The 12,553-nt window shown below is 37.9% G+C and overlaps 1 protein-coding gene across 1 annotated transcript in view; it reads left to right on the top strand.

Annotated features, from left to right (window-relative positions):
- ASCC3 (activating signal cointegrator 1 complex subunit 3) overlaps positions 1 to 12,553 on the top strand; it is a gene marked incomplete at its 3' end in the record, with an annotated part of 268,274 nt that overhangs the window by 81,843 nt on the left and 173,878 nt on the right. The window contains exon 10 of the mRNA XM_081998093.1: positions 11,063 to 11,227. Within this exon, the coding sequence (XP_081854219.1) occupies positions 11,063 to 11,227 (165 nt within the window). The remainder of the gene's footprint in view (positions 1 to 11,062; positions 11,228 to 12,553) is intronic.

The following is a 12,553-nucleotide window of genomic DNA, read 5'->3' as shown; positions in this document are numbered from 1 at the left end:
CATTTGACACCTGCAATATTTTCCTCATGTGGAGGCCTCTGGATCTGTTCAATATAATCTTGAGCTTATTCTACAGTTTCTTTCTAGAAAGAATGATAGATATTAATGCCCAGTGTATACAATAATATGAATTCAAATTTACAGATCAGATGTTTGAAACTGTGTGTGTACCGTTGTATGTATTTTCACAATGCTGATATAATAAAGGCATACTTATTTACATTCTATGTTAAGAAAGGATGTTGAAACTACTTGGTAGTTCGGACTACTGCTGCTCCGCTTACAGTATGGCGGTGTGCAGGCTTATTTCTGGAATAGTGCTGGTACTCAAAATATCAACATCATCCAGTCTAAGTACAAGGTACTTTTCTACCTTTTATGTTATAGAGAGCTACGTAACCACATTAAAATACTGTGTGCTCATGCACAGGGCATGGGGGTAAACAAATGATAGAGAATATTAGTATAATGCTTTACTAGAAAGGACTTGTGTACTGCATTTATCAGTGCAGTATAAGAACCTGCATAGTAAGATTCTCATAGCCTTACAGGATGAGGATTTTATGGAATGTATGGTGAGCTGTAGGTGTGCTGTAGCAGAAAAATTTTGTGTACTATAGCAGAGTATTTATCTGTTCCTGCCTAGAGGAGAACAAAGTCTGTTGCTGTGGTTGGTTCCTTCAAGTAACAGTCATGGCTAAATGTTAAAATTTACCACTGTTGATAGTGGTTGTTATTCCTGATGACAGGTATTTGCTGCTTCTCTGAAAAACTCCCCCAAAAGATGTTTTCCCCACCTTCTGTGAAAACTTCTACGTGCAGTTGCACACCAGCTTGCCATCTCTAACAGTTCTTGGCCTAACATTGGCATGAGTCTACTAAAAAGAATAAAAAAACCAAAAAACGAACAAACATTTTAAGCTACTGTGATTCTGGGAAACACTCTATATAAAGAATAACTGCTCGTATCTCATTTGTGAACAGTGGCAGGAAAATTAAAACACAGAAGTGAATGCTAAGCAGAAGATAAGTGAAGTGATTGGGGGTGGAGCATTGGGGTGCTCTATTTGTGCAGCTGCAAGAGATTTTCTCAAAAGGTTTTGTTTCGTGTATCCTCTGTTTTCGTCCGTCAGAATTTTGAACACCTTTTGCCATCAATGTTACTTTTCTATTCAGAGCTTTTAATTCATCATTTCAATTCAGGTTAGTCCTCTGGGATTGTTTTACTGACTAATCCTAGTCCCTGTAAGATTGGCAATTCTTTATTTGGACTTAAAATCTAATGGTTGATACAAGTTTTGTAGTTTTGCAAAAACCTTTACTCGTTCATTTTGTAAAAATGATTTTATTGAACAGCTCACTGGCAGCAGGATCTACTTTCTGAATGGGGCTGATTACAGCTGATTACAGCAGACTAGTTTTCAATCTTCTGTTCCTGCTGTTTGTTGGGATTGTTTCATTTTTATTCCTAGGAATGTCCATAAAATTCCTGCTGTAAGAAATTTAACAATGTCTTTTCTTTGTAATCATTTCATCAATTCATTCAAAATTCATTATCATGTGCATCAGGAATAAAAAAATTATAAAAATCTGCTTGAAGAGAAATTGCCAAAGGTGTGATTTGGCACATAGGCTGTTTACTCAGTCACAATATGCAAACTTATAAAAACCCATCATCAGTCCCAAAATTTAGGTTGATATTGGGTCTGATAAAGCAAAAATCTAAAATGAGAACATGTTTAAAACTCACCATGCATGCCTGCTTTACTAATGTGATGCTTCACCTTCCAGAAAGGTTTAACAGAAGTAAGGCAGACTTTTTTGAGAATCTACTTTTAAGATAATGGGGCAGGGAGAATTTAATTTCCTAATCTGATGATTCACAACCAACTGTTCTCCCTCCTTTTTGTAATCAGAATAGTATGTTGTCTAAAACAAAAATGAAACACCAGTCCCTTTCTCCTATCATCCCAGTTGATGTTTAACCTAAGATCCAAGTCAACCACTTTATACATTTTGGTTTATAATATCTGGCAGATAGGAAGAATGACCTAGGTCTTTTCTAATTGTTTTCTGGAAATCATAGTAATTAGGAAGTTATCTTGGGGGTTGGGTTTCTGAGTTTTGATTTACTGTTGTGTGTATGAAAAGGACAAAAGCTCAGATAAGTGGCAGGCATACTTGGAAGCAGATGTGGCTAAAGAGAGGAAAACTATTCTCAAAAATGGTCTTGAACAACTTAAAAGCTGTGAATTTTGTAGTTTGGGATGATAGAACTAAATATTTAATGTAGTTTGTTCTGAAATATTTTCCTATGTGGATTGGACCTGTGGGAGTGTGCATTAGAGGGGATTGCCACAGTTTTCGTAGCCTCGGAGTGTGTGCACAAATTATTCAAGCAGAAATCAGATACTAGTCACGTGCAAGATGTGTTTGGGAGAACGTAAAGCAGGAAAAAAAAAATCAAAGGCTTGCAAGTGAGCTATTGAAAAGGTAAACCTGCAGGCTATGCCAACTGCTAGAAATTCATGTTGGACTCTAAGAAATTAATAGAAGGTCATTTTATTTCAGTCAGACCATAAGCTTTTTCAGACTAAAAAAAACCCCAAACAACAATAAAAAAAAACCCAAGCATTTTTCAACATGTTGATCTTCTGAAACTATGGTGAAAATGTAATTTCATTTTACCATGAAGTCTGGCTTCTGAGGGGACTGAAGAAAAACTGACAAAAATAGATAGCAAATCATGCAATTATAGAAAAATGCATTTTCACAGTCACTTGAAATTTTGTCAATTGACGTTGAAATGATCAGCTAGTGTTGTCGCTTTTCACTTCATTTTTCAAAGTGCAGTAATTAGAATTTTTTGTTTGAGTTCTTACCTGAACATTATGTAAAGTAATGTAGGGATACATTAAATAACCCCAAAGCTAAATGAAATAATTTTGCATTGAGAGATTTTTTTTTTTTTGATTGCTATCTTTTTCGGTATAAAAGTGAAATTGAGCAGCAGTCCTCACCTAAGACAGAAGACTTTGTGATAAGCTCATGTTTTCCCTAGTAGAAAAGGTCAATGTGGAATAGTTACTAATGATAATCCAGAAAGCATTGGAAAAGGAAAATTGTATGTGCGGGGAGAAATCTAAGTTGACAGTAAAAATATTGACAGTTAACCCATTTCTATTCAGCCATACCCTAATAAAAAAAACAGATTGAAATGTCTTGCATGAGTTGCAGTTCATTAAGCAAATGTGACACTTTATTTTCTAGCTATTTCAATACTGAAAGAGGTGAAGTGGTGAAATAGCAATATAAATGAACACTCTTCTCAGTGTGCTGATAACTGAAGATAAAGTAAAAAAAGAAAATATTAAAAAGATGTTTCAAGACTTGGTTACTGTGTCCTTCCCTTGCCCCCAAACAGAAAGCAGAATCCTTTTGCTGAATCTGAGTTTTGAATGTATAACTTTGTGGATAAAATACGTTGTCTCTGAAAATTAATTATAAAAAGAAATGCCACTAGCGCATTTAAAACTAATTATGAGATGGATCATAATGCTGCTTTGTTTATTATTTTAATTGAAAAAAATAATCTGTAGCTTTGTTAACATTTGCTGATAGTCAACATTTTCTTTTAGCTTTTTCATTAGCTTTTTATATATTCGAAATTAATTTATAGTTAGAGACTACAAAGCTGATTTTGGGGGAATTTTTGGAGGAATGTTTTTCTCAACTGTAACTTATATCTGCAAAATAAATATGTGAACCAGTCATTTTCTGGTAAGTCATTCTTTGGGGATCTCTGGTCTTAAATGAGTCATTATATCAAGTATACCTTTAATTCAGGTCATTACATTGAATAACAGTGCTGTTTTAAAATAAGATCAAAGTAAAAGACCATTATAATGAATGTTTAGTCATCACTCAGAAGAATTAATGGTACCATTTTAAATATATATCCTGATAACATGACTGACATGAAAAAAACAACCTGTGATCTGAACATTGCTAATTTAGATTTAGCAAATTAGCTAAGTAGCTTGCATTTGTAGTATTTCACACCTTAAAGTCTTAATATGCATTGCTAAATATATTTCCTCACTGTTTGCTAATTAATGTTCTGTGGAAGTACAGCTGCTAATTTTTGTGGTTGACATGGCTCATTTTAAAGTGATAACAGTTGCAGCTGTACTAGTGTTACAATTCAGTTCATAAATTATGGTCATACATTTTTACACCTACTATTTTGTAGGAGTACAAGCTTCTGAAAAATCTGTATTTGCTAACAAAATGCACCCAATAATATTTTAACAAATATAGAAACACCTCACATGCACCACCACTCTCTCAGTGATATTAGTGACTCAGTGAGTCTTTCATGTGTTAAGTTTTAAATATTGCAGGACTGGAACATCTTTTTCTGTAATATCATAGCGTCTCATAAGGAGTAATTCTTGGTAATTAGTAAAGACTGATATATTCTGATGGTAAAACAATTGGTCTGGAACAATATTGTGAGGCAGTGCGGGGAAAAATATTTCTCTGAGGAAAATAAATAAATATTATCAGGATATATCTTGTGAAGATCAAGTAAAGAAAAAAGTATTCATAAATGCATGTGTTTTATAAAGTACACTTTTTTCTAATATTTTGAAAGAAAACCAGCAGGATGTAAGCAATCCAGGAGGTTCCTGGAGTACATTGATGAGATCTTCCTCCTCCAGGTGCTGGAGGAGCCACCAAGGAGAGGTGCTCTGCTGTACTTCATACTCACCAACAAGGGAGGGGCTCACTGGGGATGTGAAGATCAAAGGCAGACTTGACTGCAGTGACCATGAGATGGAGTTCAGGATCCTGAGTAGAAGAAACAGGGCAAAAAGCAAGTTCACAGCACTGGACTTCAGGAGAGCAGAGTTTGGCTTCTTCAGAGGTCTGCTTGGAAGAGCCCCATGGGATAGGCCCTGGAGGGAATAGGGGCCCATGAAAGCTCATTGAATATTAACGATTAAGGATCACCTCCAAGCTCAAGAGCAGTCCATCCCAATGAATGGGAAACTGGGCAAAAATACCAGGAGGCCTACATGGGTGAACAAGTTGCTCCTGGCCAAACTCAAACACAAAAAAGAAGCATGCAGAGGGTGGAAACAAGGGAGACATTGTGGCATTGTCTGATCATCCAGGGATGAAATTAGGAGAGCTAAAGTCCAAGAGGAATTGAATCTGGTCATGGATGTCAAAGACAACAAGATAGGCAACAAAAGGCAGACTAAAGAAAATGTGGGCCCACTGCTGAATGAGACTGGGGAGATGGTTACACAGGACATGGAAGAGACTGAGGTACTGAATGCTTCCTTTGCCTCCGTCTTTATTAGCAAGAGCAGCCTTCAGGAATCCCAGGTCCAAGCGACTGGGGGAAAGTCTGGAGCAAGTAAAGTGTACCCTTGCTGGAAAAGGATCCCGTCAGGGAATGCTTAAGCATATTGGGCATACATATGCCCAGGGGCACTGATGGAATGCATCCATGAGTGCTAAGGGAGCTGGCTGATGTCATTGAGGTGTCACTCTTGATAACCTTTGATCAATCATGGTAACTGGGAGAAGTGACTGAAGACTGGAGAAAAGCAAATGTCACTCCTGTCTTCAACAAGGGCAAGAAGTGTAGGACCCAGGGAATGCCAGGCCAGTCAGCCATATCTGGGAAGGTGATGAAGCTGGAAATATTTTCCAGGCATTTCTTTCTGAAAGGAAAGAAAATCATATTATGAGTAGTCACCTTGACTTCATGAAGGGGAAGTAATGCTTGACTAGCTTGATAAATTTCTGTGATGAAATGAGTGGCCAGGTAGATGAAAAAGGGAAACATTGCACCCGTTTTTAAACAGGGTGGAAAGGAGTACCCTGGGAACCACTGACCTGTCGGGTTCACCTCTGTGTCTGGGAAGATCATGGAACAGATCCTCCTAGAAGCTATGCTAAGGCACATGAAGGACAGGGAAGTGATTCAAGACAGCCAGCATGGCTTCACCAAGGGCAAGTCCTGCCTGACCAACTTCATGGCCTTCTGTGATGGAGTGAGTACATCAGTGGACAAGGGAAGAGCTACTGATGTCCTCTATCTGGGCTTCTGTAAGCACTTTGACCCGGTCCCCCACAACATCCTTCTCTCTCCATTGGAGAGATATCGATTTGATGGGTGGACTGTTGGGTGGATGAGAAATTGGCTGGGTGGTCACATCCAGAGGGTAGTGGTCAATGGCTCAATGTCCAGATGGAGATCGGCAACAGGTGGTGTCCTTCAGGGGTCCATATTGGGACCAGTACTCTTTAATATCTTCATCAATGACATAAACAGTGGGATCGAGTGCACCCTCAGCAAGTTCGCAGATGACACCAACCTGAGTGGTGCAGTTGACATGCCATCCTGAGGGCCCTGGACAAGCTTGAGGAATCGGCCCCCGTGAACCTCATGAGGTTCAGTGAGGCCAAGTGCAGGGTCCTGCATCTGGGTCAGGGCAACCCCCGGTATCAAGACAGGCTGGGGGATGGAGGGATTAAGGGTAACCCTGCTGAGAAGGACTTGGAGCTACTGTTGGACAAAAAACTAGACATGAACCAGCAATGTGCTCTTGCAGTCCAGAAGGCCAACTGTATCCTGGTCTGCATCAAATGAAGCATGGTCAGCAAGTCAAGGGAGGTGATTCTGCCCCTCCGCTCACGTGAGACCCCACCTGGAGTACTGCATCCAGCTCTGGAGCTGTGAGCACAGGAAAAACATGGAGCAGGTCCAGAGTAAGGGCCACAAAAGTGGTCCGTGGGATGGAACAGCTCTCCTGTGAAGAAAAACTGAGAGTTGGGGTTTTTCAGCTGGGAGCAGAGAAGGCTCTGCGGAGACCTTCTTGCAGGCTTCCAGTACTTCAAGGGGGCTTATAAAAAAGATGGGGACAGACATTTTATCAGGACCTGTTGCGATACAACAGGGGGTAATGGTTTTAAACTAAAAGAGGGTAGATTTAGACTAGATATAGGGAAGAAATTTTTTATAATAAGGGTGGTGAACCACTGGCACAGGTTTCTCAGAGAGGTGGTAGATGCCCCCTTCCTGGAAACATTCCAGGTCAGGTTGGACAGGTCTCTGAGCAACCTGATCTAGTTGAAGATGTCCCTGCTTACTACAGGGGGTTGGACTAGATGACCTTTAAAGGTCCCTTCCAATCCAAACTATTCCATGATTCTGTGAGGGAAGAACAATGGATATTGTCTACCTAGACTTCAGTAAAACCTTTGACACTGTCTCTCGTAAGATCCTCATAAAGAAGCTCTTGGTTTATGGGCTAGCTGAGCAGACAGTGAGGTTGATTGAAAACTGGCTGAATGGCTGGGCCCAGAGGGTGGTGATCAGTGACATAAAGTGTAGTTGGAGGCCAGTAACTTAGCCGTGTATCCCAGGGTTTACTACTGGATCCACTCTTGTTCAACATCTTCATTAATGATCTGGATGATGGGGCACAGTCTACCCTCAGCAAGTTTGCTGATGACACCAAACTGGGAGAAGTGGCTGATACACCAGAGGATTGTGCTGCCATCCAGAGGGACCTCAGCAGGCTGGAGAAATGGGCTGACAGGAACCACATTAAGTTCAACAAAGGCAAGTGTAAAGTCCTGCTCATGAGAAGGAATAACCCATGCACGAATATATGCTGGGGGCTGACCAGCTGGAAGGCAGCTTGGTAGAAAAGGACCTGGGGGTCCTGCTGGATGCTAAGTTGAATATGAGACAGCATTGTGCCCTTACTGCATTAGACAAAGTGTTGCCAGCAAGTGGACAGAGGTGGTCCTTCCCTTCCACTTAGCACTGGTGATACCACACCTGAAGTACTGTGTCCAGTTCTGGGCTCCTCGGGAGAAGAAAGACAAGGACATACTGGAGAGAGTCCATTGAAGGGCCACAAAGATGATGAAGAGACTGGAACATCTCTTGTATGGGGAAAGGCTGAGAGAGCTGGGCCTATTTAGTCTGGAGAAGAGAAGACTCAGGGGGACCTTATAAATGTATATAAATACCTGAAGGGAGAGTGCAAAGAGGACAGAGCCAGGCTCTTTTCAGTAGTGCCCAGCAACAGGACCAGAGGCAATGGGCACGAACTGAAACACAGAAGATTGTGTCTAAACTTCAGGAAACACTTTTTTTACTGTGACCAAGCACTGGCACACATGGCACAGGTTGCCCAGGGAGGTTGTGGAGTCTTCATCTATAGAGATACTCAAAAGCTGTCTCAACATGTTCCTGGGCAACTAGCTTTAGGTGACCCAGCTTGAACAGAGGAGTTGGGCAAGATGACCTCCAGAGGTCCCTTTCAACCTCAGCCATTCTTTGATTCTGTGACTTATGAAGTCTGTCAAGCTGGGTTTCAAAAATGTTGAGGTAGCAAAGAGATTGCTTTCTAAAAGCTGTTAATATGCTGATGGTACTTGAGGCAACTGAATGTTCAAATGGAGAGAAATGCTGTTGCTCAAATTTGGACTAGCAGTTTTCATAAAGTCTCTGCTACCTCTCTGCGTCTGCTCTTCTTAGCCACGACCTTGAAGCATTATTCATAATTACCCAGTATTTTTACAAATTCCAGTGTATAATTTCTGTGATAAGAAACTGGGCTTGGTACTAACATTAAAGTGTGCTGTTTCTGTACCTCACAGCACCACATTTGGAGGCCACCTAACCTGTCATGGGCTTTTTTGTCAGTCTGGGATCTAGTTCAACAATCTTCATTTTTTGTATTTGTATGTTGTATACTCACAGATAAGATTTTGTGCGAGAAGAAAATGTCATGAATCACATGTTCTGTTTGATTTGCATTATCTGGTGAAATCTGAGATTGGATACTGATAGTATCTGGTCAGCTCTTTTAATTTATGGGAGTTTTTTAGTATTCTACCATGGCTGCTTAAAATATAGCAAATGCTGACTAGATTAAAACAATTGCTGTGTGTGTAATCTTTTGTAGGGACTTACTAGTCTTATATTTGCTGTAGAAGCATTATCTTCTATAAGGTGAACTGTATGTCTTAGTATTTTATTTCTGAACGTCTAAAGTTAAGAGAAAGCCCAATCATAAAACATGTTTATTATGAAAGAACTGATAGGCATTAGATGCATGTTTTCCTGTCTGATTGTAGACTCTATTCTTATTTGTGATGTGAAGCACTAAATGTTAACATCTATTTATTACTGTTCTTTTTTTTTAAAGTATAATTACAGAAAAATATTTATTGAGAGGGAAAATATGGATGTAATACTGCTTTAAAAGTCAAAGGCCTTGATACTAAAATTTGTCTTAAAATAACCTTGGAATCAAATCTGCCAGAAGAAACTTCTCTATGTGCTTGGGGGAAAAAGTTGGCAACTTAGTTAAAAAGAATTTGTCAAATAAAGTTGTAGAAGTAGGAAGTTCTTGCAATTCAAAATTCCTATCTTAAAAGCTCTATCATAAACCTAGTTTGCTCATCTATGTAACATAGGATAAAGTAATTTGAGATTATTGACCGGAATTTGGTCAATGTCGTAGAATTTTAGAAAACAAGTGTCCTGTTTTTTAGATCCTGTCAGAAGTTGATAAGCTTGTTCATAAACATGAACCACTTAGAGGTTCGTGATCACTCAACTGTGTTTTCTTTTAGTATCATGCCTATTTATGTTAGAAGTTTCCCCATTTTGCCAATTCTTAATATTTTTTCAGTGATTGATAGTTGAATCTTTGAAAAGTTCCATTTCACTCAAGATAATGAAACAATCTTCTTTTACTCATTAAAGTATTCGTTTTGCTCTGTATATCACCTGAACAAGATTTGCCCAATTTCTAAACTTTCTGAATTTTCCTTTTTATTTTCTGGGTGATTTTCAACAGTAAAGTTCCAGTTACCTTTATTTTAATAGTTCTAAGTTCTTTTTCTTGTGAAATAAGTGAGACTGTAAGGTAAGCTTTGTGCCTGTCCAAGAAACCTCAAGCTTTGTTAGATAGTGATTCATTAGATTTGTTACAAATAGGCAATAAGTAATTGCCCTTAAATCATAGTTCTGTGATTTTTGATGAAGATGAATCTGAAGAAGAATTGAATCTATGAAGATTCAGTTCTATTGGGGTTTCATGGCACTTAAATGGGGAGTTGTTTTTGTTGAATACTATGAGAAATCTGCATTTCTGTTTTTATTGAAAAGAGCTGCTGAGCATTTTATTGGGGGAGGAGTGAGATGCTTTCTTTAGAATGACCACTTTATGTCTGATTTTAAGTTTAAACTTTCTTGAATTCTTGTGTTAAGGTCACATGAGGTGATTGCTGAGTATGTTGTCATTGTGGAGATTGGAGTGTACTACAATTGTTTGGCAACTGCAGATTGAATACACCTCAGTTATATCTGTTTGATAGTCTATTACTTAGGGGTTTATGCAAAAAGATAAGCCATTGCAAGAACATACAAGAAATGGCACCATAATAGAGACTTCCCACAGAGCTATCTACATGAAACAATGCAGTTTGGAAGTTAACTTTTCCGGGACTGGTGGAAGTTTAATCTGTTTTGCCAGTGCAAGGATCAAGATATCAAAATGTACAACTTGAAAGTATGCCTTACCAAGAAAGCATTTCATAGGGAAGTGAGAACTATCAGCTCAAGCTTAGGTATGAGGGGGGATTTTAGGCATTTACTGTGCTATGGTGAAGGTTAAAAATACTTTGTAACAGATAATATAGAAGAAGTTGATTCTGGATAGCTGCTTAATTGTTTTAACATAGAAAATGTATACAAGTAATGTACATTAGCTTGAAATTATTAGTTGATATTTCCATATGGTTGTCCATACTGAATCCTACTAATGGCTGTACAACTCATGTAGATGCAGCTAACTGTGTCTGCCTCAAATATATAAAGTAGGTAAAGCTTAAGATAGTTTTAAGTTCTACATTACATTTACTCTGCTGTATATTAAAATACTGGATTTTTTAAGAAATTTTAATCTGGATTTTTCTTTGTATGTGCTTAATATTTCTTTTTTTTCTGCTCTGCTAGATGCTTGTGACTACTCCAGAGAAATGGGATGTAGTGACAAGAAAAAGTGTTGGTGATGTAGCACTCTCTCAGCTGGTAAAACTCTTGATTCTCGATGAAGTTCATCTGTTGCATGAAGACAGAGGACCAGTACTTGAAAGTATAGTAGCACGTACTTTACGTCAGGTAAGAGCAAAAAAATCTTCAAAAGAATTTTATTTTGTTCAAGAATAGATAGATTTCAGTATAAAAGGAAAGGCTTAGACAATGAAATTAAAATGCTTAGGCAGCTTACAATTTATTTTATAGCTATTCTGTACTAAGTATGAAGAACTTTTTTTTTTGTGTGTTCTGCCTTCTGTTCTGTATCAGATGAACTATCAGACTCCTAGAATGCATAATTTATGACAGAGCTATTTCTTTATTTATGATTTATTTACTTAATTCACTTACTCTACAAGTAACAGCAAAGTGGAACATTTTTAAACAAATAATAATGTTAATTTTTTAACATAACTAAAATTGAAAGCATTTTCTTACCAGGAATGCTGATTTTTAATTAGCAGTTTTCCTAGGAGAATGTTTTTTTTAATTAAGAGTAGTGTCTTGAATCTAGGTAAAACTTCTAGCACTACTAGAAAAATACTATGTAATTTTTATTTTAGCATAATTGGTCCCTTTTTTTTTACTCCATGCTTTAGTGGTGCTTTCTAAATACGAAGATTTGAAATGGCAAAGGAGAAAAGGGTGAATGTGGCGGGGGAGGGTTCTTAAATGTTGTACAAAAGAAGGATTCAGAGTTAGGCAATAAATAAGATTGGTCTCAGTGGTGAGATATGCATTTACAAGAAAAATAAAATGTGGAATTTAGGGATGAATAAAAAGGATGGAGTTAGGATAAATAAATAATGGTAGGGAGAGCATAGAATGCCTTTTTTTTTTTTTTTTGGTCATGCAGAGCAAATGTCAATACAAATAATCTGTAACAAATTAAAAATAAACACAATTGGTATTGTTATGGCTCTATTTGTAACACATCAAATGTTTAAAGCCTTTTAGCTTTCAAGATGCTTTTTTCTTGGTAAGGCTACACTAACCTTGTTAAGGCTCTCTGAATCATCTGATTCAAGTTTCTCTAAGAACAAAATAAAATGGATGTCTTCTGTAATCCAGTACAGAAAGTGTAAAGTTCCTGTATGAAGAACAATATAAGTAATAATTCCTTAGAAGACTCTAAACTTGGAAAGATTTTATTTGTTTTTGTGGAGGGTAGGGCTTTGTAAAGTTTAAGAGTACTTCAAGGGCACCAAAGCTTAACCTGTTTGATATTGTATTTTCTTTCTTAAATGGATTTGATTACCTTGTTTTCCATAGTTGTCTTTAAAGTAAAGCATCTTAGCTTTTAGCAGTGACCATGATGATCATTGTCTTCATGTCACATTGCAAGACCCATTCATTTTTTAATGTGAAGTTTTGTGAGACTTGTAAGGTAGGCTTCAGCTGTCTGAAATA

The sequence above is a fragment of the Phaethon aethereus genome (genome assembly GCF_964289735.1).
Source record: "Phaethon aethereus genome assembly, chromosome: 3".
Lineage (NCBI taxonomy): Eukaryota > Metazoa > Chordata > Aves > Phaethontiformes > Phaethontidae > Phaethon > Phaethon aethereus.
The sequence above is the reverse complement of the archived record's forward strand: the minus strand, read 5'-3'. Positions and strand labels throughout refer to the sequence as shown.